Source organism: Hibiscus syriacus, unplaced genomic scaffold (assembly GCF_006381635.1).
Source record: "Hibiscus syriacus cultivar Baekdansim isolate YM2019G1 unplaced genomic scaffold, ASM638163v2 tig00110328_pilon, whole genome shotgun sequence".
Lineage (NCBI taxonomy): Eukaryota > Viridiplantae > Streptophyta > Magnoliopsida > Malvales > Malvaceae > Hibiscus > Hibiscus syriacus.
Genome location: NW_024062685.1, coordinates 5702890 through 5717014, shown reverse-complemented (window position 1 = coordinate 5717014; position 14125 = coordinate 5702890). Strand labels below are relative to the sequence as shown.

Sequence of the window (14125 nt, the reverse complement as noted above, 5' to 3'; positions counted from 1 at the left end):
TTTATAAGAAGAAATGGTATAATGAAATGTAATAATGAGTTGACGTGTTAAGTTAAACCGGTTAAATAAATCTAAAAATACAAAACTGAAATTGTCCGCTAAAAATAAGTAATGTAAATAATTATTGATAATTTATTTGAATAAATATTATTAATATATATATATATATATACAATTTTTTATATAATCTTTTTATAGAATTGTTAATATTTTTTGTTTTAAAAAATTAAACACATGGTTAATAATATATATATATATGTATGTATATTATCGTTCCACCTATAATATCTCTAAATAATATTTAAAAATATTTTTTTTACTTCAAATAAGATATATGTTTTTTTTAGGATTCAAATAATATTTAAAAATATTTTTTTACTTCAAATAAGATATATGTGTGTGTAGTCGTTCTAGTTTTAAACTTATAGATTTGATTAAAAAAAAGTCTGAAACTTGTAGCTGTAGCATGTAGAAAGAAATAGTCATTCTGCCAGTGCCATTGCGGTGGTGATCGGTTATTGGTGATGGTGTGCAGTCGACTCTTCAGTCTTCGTCATCACCCATAAATCAACAGCTTCATATTTTAGCGAGTCCAAGTTTGTTTGGAAAGATGGGTCGGCTAACGATTTTATGCGGCTTGCTGTTTCTGTTATGCAATTTGAAACCAGGAATTTGTTCTGCAGCTGATCAGTTAAAGGGTAAATTAGATGGGAGAGTGTTGGAGTTGGACGAATCCAACTTTGACTCCGCTATTTCCTCTTTCAGTTACATCCTCGTCGATTTCTACGCTCCCTGGTGCGGCCATTGCAAACGCCTTTCACCCCAGGTTCGCTTGTTTCTTAAATCTGGGTTTTCGTTTTTTCTTTGAAATTATAGCCGTTTTTTTTTATATTTTGCTTGGGGATCGAATCTTCATTTTAGGATTTTCAGGACTTGAATTTTATATTCCAACTGTGTTTCTTGGTTTGCAGTTAGATAAGGCTGCCCCAATTCTTGCTGGATTAAAGGATCCCATAGTGATAGCTAAACTAGATGCTGACAAATTCACCACTCTTGCTCGCAAATACGAGATCGAGTAAGCATCTATTGCCTTGTTTCTGCTTCACTTTTAAAATGATTTTCATTCATTCATTAGTCCCAGCGCGGCTAGAATCTGCTTTACAATTTATGCAAGTAGTAATAAGTCATATACTCATATTGTCATAGCAAAGGTCCTGGGTAATTGCCTAATATGACTGTTGTGATCAATATATGCAGTGTGTTTTTCACCAGATAAGTTTTATATATATAAATAGTTGATGATAGGTATAATGTAATGCTAATTTTGCAGTGGATATCCTACACTCAAGCTCTTTATACATGGTGTTCCTGTAGACTATCGTGGGCCAAGGAAACCGGATTTACTTGTTCATTATCTCAAGAAATTTGTTGCTCCTGATGTCTCTATTCTCGGTTCCGACTCCGCCATTAGTGATTTTGTTGAAGCAGCTGATACTGAATTTCCTATATACTTAGGTTTTGGCTTGAATGAGACAGTGATATCTTATTTAGCCATCAAGTATAAACAGAAGGCATGGTTTTCTGTTGCTAAGGATTTCTCCGAGGATGCCATGGTTCTGTATGACTTTGACAAAGTTCCTGCTTTGGTGGTTCTCCATCCAAGTTATAATGAACAGAGCACTTTCTATGGTCCATTTGAAGGTTAGTTTATTCGGTTGCCACTTGCCAGATATTAACGATAGTTCTGATACTAAAATCTTCTCAAGTCCTTATTGCTGCCTTCATTCTCATACCATTGCGTTGACATTGTCAACTATTTTAGTCTGTTCCTATATGATAATCAATATTAATAGTCAAAAAAATTTGATTAGTGTGACTTGAGCTAGATTTTATAACAAGAATATCTAGTGGTTATGATTCAAGGTTGGTTTATTAATCTAAAACTCAAATGGAAACTGGAAAAATAAGAAAAAGGCAGATATCTAGGGTTCTCACCTTGGGTTTGGCTGTTGTATAGGAACAATGAAAAAGAACATGTGCTATTCAATACTATTACTACACTAGTATGAGTGTCAGATCAGATGCGGTTTTTCCATTTATTTAGAGGGTCCTTGAAGGCTGTATTCTCGTACTCATGTGTTAGACTTGAGTGTTACAATAAGGGTACTTCAAAAGAAATGAAGTTTCGCACTAACGTAGCTATATGTTATATCAGAAAATTAAATAACAGATAATGCCAAATGAATATTAACCACTTTCCTTTATGTTGAATTTGTCATGCATAAACTTTTATGGTAATTGCAAACTTCTTTGAATCATTCTTTTCGGTTTCCCTGGTCAATCGTGCTTAAGATGCTGCCGCTGGTATGTTGACAGGTCTATCATTTGTGCATACACTCAAATAAATTATTTCTTGTATTTCTCCATCCTTGTGCCTACATTTTTCTATACCCATAAACTAATCCGGATCAAATGGTTAACCTCATGAATCAGTCAACCCATTTTCCTTTTTCGACCTTATGGGGTTTATCTCATGACAAAACAATTTAGTCAAGTTCTTGCTAAACTTCAAATTATAGGATCGACTGCTGCCCCAGCCTTTCCAGTGAGCAGGTATGATGATCTTGATCTATTTTTTAGTTTTATACACTTGTCAACCCGCCTTCATATGTTATCTTTTTTGGTTAAAATTTCTCTAATGCTTGATTTTTGCTAATCGTAATGTTATCTTTTCTGGCTACATAAAGAAAATGCAATCTTTTCTGGCTACATAAAGAAAATGCAATCTTTTCTTACTTCCATGACGCAGATGAATTTTTGGGTGATTTTATAAAGCAAAATTTGCTCCCTCTAGCTGTGCCCATGAACCAAGAAACACTGAGCCAATTAGGATTCGATGATAGAAAAATTGTCTTAACAATTATGGAGGATGCAAATGAAGAGAAATCCCAGAAATTGATCAAGTTATTGAAGGCTGCTGCCTCTGCAAATCGTGACTTGGTATTTGGCTATGTTGGAGTTAAACAGTGGGAAGAGTTTGCTGATGCATTTGGTGCCAATAAGAATAAAAAATTTCCGAAACTGATAATCTGGAATGGTGACGAGGAGTACTTTTCAGTAAGTTTTAACTCTTCAAACATTGTGCTTATTTCGTTTTGTTTAGTTCTTACTGCTATTGATAGAGAGAGAGAGAGAAACTGGTTATCTTTGTTGGTGTTACATGGATGTTAATCACGTGCATCATCATAGTTCTAGGCTGCATTTTTCCAAGTACTGTTATCGATATCAGCAATCCATTCGAATTAATGAGTGTGCTGCTCCGTATTTGCTTACACTATTACAGGATAGGAAGCAACCTTTATATGCTGATGTTCATCAAGCATTATGAAGCTTTGGTCACTCTTTTCAGATTTCCTGAATTCATGGAACTTCGCCATTTCTTTTTCAAAAGCCCAAAATTTTCATCCTGAAGCAATTTTTAATACATTTGTACTGAATATCTTTGGGGTTTTGTACAATCCATGGCGGTTGACTTTAATTTTTCAACTAAGATATTCGTTTAAATAGAAAAATAGCTGACATTTTGACTCATCTGCGGCATTTTGTGGAAGGTTATTGGTTATGAAAGCCTTGATGAAGAAGATCAAGGGTCTCAAATCTCACGATTCCTGGAAGGATACAGGGAGGGAAGAACAGAAAAGAAAATGATTGAAGGGCCATCGTTCAAGGACCATATGATGTCTACAATCGGCATCGGAGCTGTGGTTATATTCGTATTCTTGGTTGCATTGTTGATGCTTATCCGAAGCCTATGCAAAGATGATGATGAACCTCGTGGGGCTGACACTCGCCGAGACATTGATCATGATGATAGCTCTGACGGTGAAAGCTCAGATACCGAGCATGAAGCTCGGAAGAAAGAAGATTAAAAGTGTAGCATGTCTTTGGATGCTTTTGGAACAGAATTACTGATAAAGAGATAAAAGCGAAACTACAGGTGTTCTCGAGGTTATTTTATAGCATTTCATCTGCTTACCGCATGAATCATGCAAAGAGAAGAGGCCAAGTTAAGTTTATTTTGCAGCTGTAGTTTTGTAATTCTTTTATTATATTTGCTTCTACATCATAATCATTTCTGTGCTTAATCAACCAATCCCTAAACTCAAAATATAACCATTATAAACCTTTTATGAATTGGATTTTTTTAATTAAGTCATAATTATTCTTCAAATTGTGTAATTATTTTATTTTATTATCCTTTCTCAAGTAAATTGGTATCGCTAGAGTTTAGTTTTAGTCAGTTTTAACTAAAAAAAATTATTTATGCTAGAATCTATCTTAATTACTCTTCAACTTTGGCCTGAACTGTCAGCAATCAGCATAGCATCCCGAAGGACGTAAACAAATTTGAACCAAACTATCAAGGACATTTTCGTCAATGGACATATAAACCCCAGAACAACCGCGGCCCTTCTTTCTTCTTCGTCTAAAGTCCAGAGAGAACTAAAATGACGATGATATAAACGCAAACGCTGCCAATTTCATCGTCATTTGCTCACTGTTTGATCTTTCTTTTTTTGAGATCTGAATTTGTTCGAAATAAAGAAGAGCAATGGAAGAGCTAAGATCAGCTATGGAGGAGCACATGGAATTAATGGCGGATCTAGTTCAGAAGCTATCCTCGGAGGTTCGTTCCGGCCTGCGACCCACCTATGATAACTTTATGGGGTTCTTCCATGCAATCGACTGGAAGGTTCGCCTCCTCTCTTTTCACTTTCTTTATTAGTTTCTGATTCTTTTCCCGGATTTGGGTGAAAGAGAGATTTTGAGATTTTGAATGTTTGAAAATTTCCATGTTTGATTGTTTTATCTTCAGTGTTTTCTCAGTAACCAAAGTGAATGTTAATAAATGTTAAGTGTATTTGAGACTGACGACTTTTCATTTTAATTGGTAATTGGAACAATGCTGAATCCAAGTTTAAACTTGGAATAATGTCTTTGTGTAGTTCTTTATCTGATCTGTTCGGTGTATAGGCAGTTTCTTGAGTTTAGATCCTTCACTGCTCAATGTTGACGATGATATTTGGTTAGCCGACTAAAAATGTCATGTCTGAGTGTTATGAGTTCAGCTTCTGTTACTTAAGCATTTTTAATTTTTCAACTTATATGTTTACTTTCAAACAGTTTTTTTATCTTTCATTTTATGCACATTGTTAGTAATGGAATGTTCGAAACTCTTCAAATAGGATGCTTAAGGCCATTGTGACTTGCTATTTAGCATCAAGTCTTAGGCACAGTCTTTATAATCAATATGGAAACATCGTAGTAGATTTTTCTCATAATGCTACAATCCTTTCTATTGTGCTGTTAGAGAGAGGGGGTCGCAGATTTTGACTTGATCCACCATCTACTGGTAACAATTCCCTTACATTTTCCCCTTTTTGTCAGGAACCATGGTTAATGTGCTTGCTTGGATTCCATGTTTTCTTACTGATAGTAGCCATCTTGTCCAGGAAGAATACTAATTTCCAGATGTCTTTGTTCCTTCTTGCATGTAAGTTTCTTGTTTCCGAGTTGTCTTCAATCATCATCACTATATGAATATTTTGAACTCTCCCCTTGTAGTAGTCTGTTACCAATACCTTTTTTGCTTGCTTTATTTAAATTCGAAGCTTCTCAAAGGAACTCTCTCTTGCGGTTGAATGATTGAGGACATATACATTTCATGTTAATATATCGTACTGCCCTTGTGGTCTGATTATAATTAGCCCAATAGCTTGGTTGTTAATCCTGGAACAGGTGATAGAGTTTCCAAGATATTGAATGGAACTTAACAGTTCCCAATATTTAGAAGTGCCAGCTTCTTTCAGTGAACAATGCCTCCTAGACCCGCCCTTCAATTAGTAATGCAAGGCTATTTAAGAACATTTGCACTTTTGTCTTACTTCAAAAGGTGATTTGGTTTCTTGCAATCTTAAACTCCAAAGGTGAGAAGGAGAGTGTGATAAGTTGCATATCTTACTAGTCCCAGCAATAGTCAGCGCTTGAGAGTAGAGATCCATAAATGATGAAAGAATTGGCAGAAATAAATATATTATGCAGAAAAAAGTGGTTGTCTCATTCTACAGCTGTGGCTTAAATATATTCGAATTCCTGTTTTACATCATAGGAATTATGGCAATATTGCATGCCAAGCTGGCGATTTGGAAATAGAAGCCTAGTCTTTGAGAAGACATCAATGGAATGGATATTTTCCTAAAAGAACTTTGAATAGATTTCGACTAATGATAATAATTGACTTGATAAGTGAAATAACCCTGTCAATTTCCATATGCAAGATTACATTCACCTCCTTCTGTGTTTTTTCCTAGCCCTTAGATTTCTAGGCTCGATAATCAAGTATGTAGGGGGACATAAAGTAGGGGATCCAAGATAGGACTTATTTCGGATATCTTTTTAAAGTTTCTGTACGTGAAGTCATTTGTAAACTCAGATAGATAAAGAGGGGGCGTGACATGCAGCATGATCAAGAATATATTTGGATGAGTCTATAAAGCTTTAGTGCTGCCATGCTTGGAATCTGTGAAGTAGAAACAGGATGAAGGTCATCTTGCCATTGAAGGGTTTTGCAAGAGAATAGTTGAAATCATTATATTTATACTCTTCCTGCTTTGTAGGTTACTAATCCTGTATATTGATTCACTTTTTGAATGGTTGTTGGGAATTTTGATTAATAACTCTTTACTAAATCGGACTCACCTGAGTAACCCAGCAGTAACTCAATATTGAAGCGTTTCAATGTTATCAAACATGCCAAAGCAGTGAGCAGGATACTAATGCACATCTGGGCAATAAGACATAAGTATAGCTTTCTTTGTAACAGATTAGGCACTGCTGTGTTACATGCATCACAAAACATATCTGCAATGTAAAAATAATATTTTAGTTCATTTGTTTTGAACATACTTTGCAGTTGTAGCTTATTTGTTTGATGATGTCTTGTAGTGCTTGGTGTTTATTTTGCTGAGTCGCTGAATAGATTCCTTGGTAACAACTGGAAGGAATTTGCTAAACAAAACTATTTTGATCCGAGTGGACTTTTTTTGTCGGTACTCTGGTCTGGTCCTCTTCTTATTATCGCAATCATCATCTTGGTCAGTGTTCAGGAGCTCTGTGCCCTCTTTTTTGAAACTTATTTTCTAGATTTTTCTTTTTTAATCTAAACATCTGCATCTGCTGCTTTATGCAGATAAATAGTCTTTTCTCCATGTGTTACCTAATAGTTAGATGGAAAAAGGCGGAGCTTAGACATCGTGCAAGGCTTGCTAGTAACAAGAAGGATTGAAATTGTCAGGTGCTGCATTACTGCCACTTTCAGTGTGATAAGCATGTGCAATACTTATATTTCTTATTTTTGTTTTCTATTTCTTATGTCTAAAGGTGTTCTTTACTTCTTTTCAAATGTAGAATTGTTCCATTGCATCTAGTTCTCCTTTATTTGGAAGTTAGTACAAGATGAAATTTTCTTTTTCTATTTCAAGTTCATTTAGTGTTAATTTTGTCTGTTGTGTCTTGTTCTACTAAATTAAGGATCTATAAGATGGTTTTAGTTTTGGTATTGAAATGGTGGTTGGTAGGTTTGGTGAGGGAATAGAGGCTGAAATAGATGACCTGGTATTGGAATGTGGTAATTTGGATTTTGTTTAGGCGACGATTATGGCATCTCAAAATTCATTTCCTCTTAACGTGTTGGCTAAGGCTCATGTTATAAGAATTACTTGAATTTCAAAGCTTGAAGCACGACTCGAGCTGATCGAAGTTTACTTTTAAAGTTCAAGTTTGATTCGAGACCAAAATTAAATTTCTTGAATTTATTTGGTTAGTCTTTCTTTCAACTTATTTACTTGGGGGAAAATGAGCTCGATTCGTCCCAAATTCGATTATTTATGCTTTGCATTTTTCGTAAACAACACAAGATGGTGACTGCTTAACTTTATCATAGTAATTGTGGTGACATATTCAAAATATTTTCTAATCATGAAGATTGGATGCTCTTAAGTCTTAATTTTCTTCAAATATATGAATTAGGAAAAACCAAAATCACTTTCAATGAGAAAAATGTTGAGCTGCGTAAATCAAATGAAAAAAGTCTGTTTAAAAAAAAAAAAAAACTGCGTTGTGCATGTATGGCTTTCAACATGGAGCTGGTGTTTGAGGATCTCGCTGAAAATGATAAAGGCATAATTCTAACAACAAAATTAGACCATTGGGCCTTTCTGAACTAAATTATATTGGCACTAACTTTTGTCGTAAATTTAGTATTTTTATTACGTCATCAATTGATGGTATCAAAAACATTTTTTAAAAATTATTAATACTATAAATCCAATGTAAAAATAAAAATATTTTACTACATATCGATCCAATTTTAAAATTGAAAGTTATCATTTTTTAAATTATTAATGTTATTAATATATTTTAGTTTATATATTTTAAAATAATTATCTGCATCAAACAATTAAAGAATATACCGGATCTTAAACCCAATTTGAAGCCAGGGTATACAGTTAGCCGCGGTGAAATTGGCCCATTAGGCAAAGTGGTGAAATGAATTGGCCCATTAGGCCACTTTATATTTTATTTTGGTAAATACGACAAATGTTAGAGTACAAGATCAACTCGTTTTGTCGACGCGATGAGTTTATTAAAAATAATATTTTTACATTGATCTAAATAAGTGGGTCCTGTGGGATCTAATATTTTAATTTTTTTTGAAAATTCATCACATCAACATGATAAGTCCTTACAAAATATTTTTTTCTGTAAAATTAAGAAATTATTTTTTAATTTAAATTAATTAAAAAAGGAAATCGTCAAGTTGATATGACGAGTTCCAAGTGAATTTAAAACTAACTAATATTTAAGTTTAGGTATTAAAATGGACTAAAATTGATAGTTTAGGTACTAAACACGTCAAGTTTTTAACGGCATAATACTAAAATGAAACAGAAACTAAATGTTAAGTATGTTTCGAAAAAATTAAAAGTTTATATACTAAAAGGGACCAAAATTGATACTTTAAGTACTAAATGTGTAGTTTATCCTAAAAATCTTTTGAACTAATACAATCGCTACAAATAAAATAAAAAATACTTATATTTTCTTAATTCTTGACGATGCCGAGGAGTGGTCGAATAATAACGGCGTGGGGCTTGTCGATTTCTACATAGTCGGTCGCCTTGATCGTCTTCATCTTCTTTTGCTTCTTCTTCAACAAGAGGTGTACTAAACATCATTCCACTTTGATTTCCACCTTCGAATGATGATCATGGAGTATTTAAGGTATTTGACGACCATAATTGATGTCATTGACTCAAATTGTCACCAAATCAGTACCTTGTTGACTATATAGAATATGATCCTATTCAAATATGGTTGAGCACCTTACATCGTATCCCATGAACCTCTAACCCAATTTGATCGACTCTCCATTGAAGCATGATATGGGAGATAAAAATCATAAATGGTTTGAGATGGAAAATTGTAACACCCTAAACACTTTTGGGCTTAAAGTGCCATGTTGGGCTGTCGAGGTAAACCCTGATCCTCAAAACCTATTCATTTTTTTTCAAATGTATTGAATGGTATCATAATAAAACATAAAAAATTTGTTATAAAAATATTTTACAAATTTGAAGCTCTGTGACGCATGAACACATAAGTAAAGTTATATGAATACATATGCCCATTAACGCTACAGTATAATACTCTGTTGGAGATGCTGGAAGTCATGCGACGATGATGCTCTACGAACTGCTCAAGCTACGGACATGCCAACGGAAAACATCCAAAGGCTGAGCTTACAAAGCTCAGTAGTATAATCACTAATCTAGAGCAGCATAAGAATTTCGTAAACTAAAGCATGCTAGAGATATAGTACAAGAAGAAGGTACAAGCATGATTCCAATCAGTGCTACCCACGTAAAGTCCTCTAGTTCTATCCTTTGAATCTACGTCTCATGCTTCCTTTAGTCTTCGTTAAGGACCTCGCCATGAGTATACAAGTACTAGGTCTCTTACCTCATTACATCCTATAATGCATCACCATTCTAAACACAATGACGGTATCCGGTATCACAGAGATGTTGTTACTATCACTCAACAATAAGTAAGCATCGTGATATAGCTTGGGGTCACATAGCATCACGAAACTCATACCTCTGTTTGCTAAATAGAGGTACATTGGTTAGACCTAGGTCACATAGCATCATCATCTCTCAAGTATCTCAGGCGAGGTATGGGTCACATAGCATCAGCACCTCCCAAAACCTTAGGCTAGGTTCGGGTCACACAACATCGACATGTTATCTGGCTAGTATACTCCTATTGAGTACTCAGAACGTGTCTGGGTCATATAGTATTAGCACCACATTCAACTAGCGACTAAAGTGCATCTTGCACTGACTTGGATACATTCGGATATTCTATGCACACAAGATGACCGTCTTACTACTAAAGTAACTCAGATGTCCTCACCTTTTCCCGAGCTACACACAAGGGCATAAGTCTTATGGAATCTTACCTAATAAGGCTCTTATGGTTATCACATAATTATTATTATCTCATTATTATTATAAGTCTTTCTCTAAAGTTAACGTCTTAACACACGTTAGCCAATGCCCCTCTAAGGTAATCAAAGTAGCTCAGTTACTCCTTATTGATCTTGCTGAAGTCAGGTGAGGTCATTTCTTCTCACTTGAACTATCTCACTCGTCCTCTCACCTAAGATGTTAAGGAAAGATTAATTAGCACTTAAAGGGTATTTTAGTAAAGATTAATTAGCACTTAAAGGGTATTTTAGTCATCTCTGACTTCAGCGATATCTCTAAGCGTTTCACGATTATATGCCGATAATGCTTGGTGTTCACTGACTAAATCACTAGTCAACCCGATACCTGACACGGGTTCTATACTGGGTAACAACACTCCTAATGCTCTTATCATATTTCTCCCAAAACCCTTGAAGTAGTGGAACGACTTATTCATTCCCAGTTTATTGACGTTCTCGAAGCCCCATACTTTTTGTCATTACTGAATCTGACATATTCATCGTACCACTTACCGGATATCTCTTGTAACGATCGTCGATCCTAATTATTCGTATACGTTCTTGATTGAATATACTTTGGTGTATTACGCTTAATATGGTTACACTCGATGTAACTTACTCCTACGAGTGTTTTTAGGTATATTGGGTCATTTATGTCCCCCGCAGACTAAGTCTTACTATTACTGATCGTCCTTAGATCTTAGGGACTTTAAACGGTCAAAGGAACATTCAACAACACTTAGGACCTTTAATGAATGAAGTTCCATCTTTTTCATTCGAGCAAAATAGAGAAGGGATATATCATTTTCTCCAAGGGATCGATCCTTAGCTGAATAGAAACTTTGGGATCGATCCCTTTGGTCGAGTGATCGATCCCTTTTCTGGGAATGACTTGCTTAAGCTCGGGATTCACTCAAAAATCACTCCAAACGACATGGGTTGGTTTCTAAACTTATTCAAAAGCTTTAGTAAGTTATTTAGGGCCATTAGGCATCATTAAGGCATGTTATTAACACCCAAATCGTGATTTGGTTGAGAAATAAAAAAAGAACCCTAAAATACTCAATCATCCAAATCTTAGCAAACACCAAGAATTTATGAAACTTGAATAATCTAAAGGATTAGAAACACACTACCTTGATTTTAGAAATCCGAAATGAAGATCCTTTTTTCCATAAAACACTCTCCCCTTAGACTTCGTTGATTTTCCATCCATTTCCTCTAGCCAACAAAGATGAAAAGTTTTCTTAATATACAATGAGTTGTAGGGAGCTTTTGAGGCTGATTATAAACTTAAAGGAGTATAGAAAAATACTCTTACCAACTCTTGAACTAAGAAAGCTTGGAGAGGAGAAGTAAGAAGAGAATTGAAGAAGAAGAAATAAAAAAGAGGAGATAGGAAATAGGAACCAATGTTGAACCTTAAATAAAAAACCCCAAAAAATAGCTTCCTTTCTCTTCAATGGTATAGTTGCACTTTTAGTCCTTTGTTTTTTGTCTCTTATTTAAAAATTCTCTTTTTATGACTAATTGGGCTCAAATCTAATCTCAATTAAGCCCAACGACTTAAATTGAAATTACCATAGGGTCCAATTACCTATTGGGTAAACCCAAAACTACTAACCCAAAAATTGGGATGTTACAAAAATATTCTACACAAGCAGAACCAGAAGAATAATATGTTGTTGATGATGATTTCTTGCCCTTTGCGTATTTTGCCTCGATTTCTTTCCATTCAATCCTATATCCCGGTGTTGTTAAATATGATTTCACATTTGCTTCATAATTTCAGAGGTAGGGAGATATTTTAAAATCAAGATCAGTAGTTGTAATCTCGAAACGTGTGTGCACAAATATAAGTTGTTCATTTCATTGTTGAATGTATACAACATGCTTTCTTAGCCAATTCTCTCTATGCTTCCATGTGTATCAATTTTGTGGAGCTCGTCCATTTCTAATATTTGCATAGAAATCGGCTGATGGGACACAAACTGACACAACATTCTATCTGTGACATGCATCTCAACAATCGCAAAATGAAGCAAAGACATTATGGTACACCACAACTTCGAGCCTTCAAAATATTTCACTGGTAGTAACCCGTAGATATTCGACTCGTAATACGGAATCCAACAAAACTGTAAACAATTAAATTATAAAAACTAGTATAAATTATAAATAAATAAAAATTTAAAATTTTACTAAAATAGTATTTACCGTTTTTCGACCGGTGATATCGATACTCATTCGTAGATCAATTTTTGTTGCACCTGACAACATTGTCTCAATAATTTTATATTGTCATCTAAATAATATAATAAATAAAAATAAAAAATAAGGATACATAATAAATTCAAATTTTTAGTACAAAATAAAGTTAAAAAATTTATCTTTCAGCCAGAGGAAACTCACCCAAGGTTGATGTAATTGGCGTAAAAAATGAGAACCAATATCACGTCTAAGACTGTAGCAAGACTAGACAACTTGCTACATCAATTTTTTGACCCCTTTTAATGATTGTAGCCTTACAAGGTTCCCGGTTTAAAAATAACTAGTGTTACGACAATCGGTAAAATTATTCAATATCGGAAGATTCTAAGTGTGCGCCAAATTCCCAGATTTTCCCGGTAACAATATCCCTCCAATCAATTGGAGAAGATATGATTGGGATGCAAATTTGACCTCATCCTCGGTAGAGTCTTGATCCACTTGAAATTCAGCACCTAGTCATCCGTATTCGTATCCCGTCTATGACATATGGTGGTGGCTTCTTTCCCAAAACTTCCTTATCAATATCGAATCGGTTATAAGTGTTGTGGCTCACCATTTATCGGAACACTGAGTTGGTAAGCGACATCTTCCAACGTAATCGTCGTTTCACCATCTGAAAAATGAAAAGTATGTGTTTCGAACATGCAACATTTAATCAGTGCCGAAGTTAGTGCATAGTTTACTTTAAAACCATTAATAAATGTGGTTGGATACAACCCAAATTGTTGTAGATATATAATAGTCCACTCATGCGGATCTTTAAGTGTCATTCATTGTTGACGAAAGTCCGATTCTTCTTCCTACAATATCAATTTCAACCATTTAATCAAATTTTCAAAATAACAAAATTAATAATTTGAACTATTAAAAATATATGAATTTTTTTATCGGAGTGAGTTTAAGCGAGAAAATATGGACAACATCATGGTGGAACATTTTATCTCGATTAGACATTTTAACATAAACTATTAAAAAAACAAAATTTTCTCTCATGTAATTTTTTTCTTCTTAACAATTCACATTAAAACTCTAAACCTTAAATCCAATGACTATAAATAACTAGTGTTTTAAAAAATCTCATGAAACTCATCACCTTGATATAATGAGTTTCAAAGTGACGGTTGCTTATGTCTGTTTTCAAAAGACTATAAACGACTAGTTAATTTTAAATTATTAAAAATTAAAAATTAATTACTTAATTTTCAAAAAAAAAATATTATTATAAATAGACTCGTTATATTAACG

The 14125-nt window shown here is 34.2% G+C and overlaps 2 protein-coding genes across 2 annotated transcripts; both read left to right on the top strand.

Annotated features, from left to right (window-relative positions):
• The first annotated feature begins 473 nt into the window (after nt 1–473).
• LOC120118546 (protein disulfide isomerase-like 5-2) lies at nt 474–4064 on the top strand. Its single transcript, XM_039138573.1, has 5 exons — nt 474–826; nt 972–1075; nt 1331–1701; nt 2810–3117; nt 3612–4064. The coding sequence occupies exons 1-5, from the start codon at nt 611–613 to the stop codon at nt 3927–3929; spliced, it is 1317 nt and encodes a 438-aa protein (XP_038994504.1). The 5' UTR covers nt 474–610; the 3' UTR covers nt 3930–4064.
• A 405-nt stretch (nt 4065–4469) lies between these two features.
• Nucleotides 4470–7493, top strand: LOC120118547 (transmembrane protein 18-like). The gene is made up of 4 exons (XM_039138574.1): nt 4470–4753; nt 5449–5554; nt 7006–7154; nt 7250–7493. Exons 1-4 carry the CDS (start codon nt 4613–4615, stop codon nt 7343–7345), a joined length of 492 nt encoding a protein of 163 aa, XP_038994505.1. The 5' UTR covers nt 4470–4612; the 3' UTR covers nt 7346–7493.
• Nucleotides 7494–14125: the final 6632 nt, after the last annotated feature.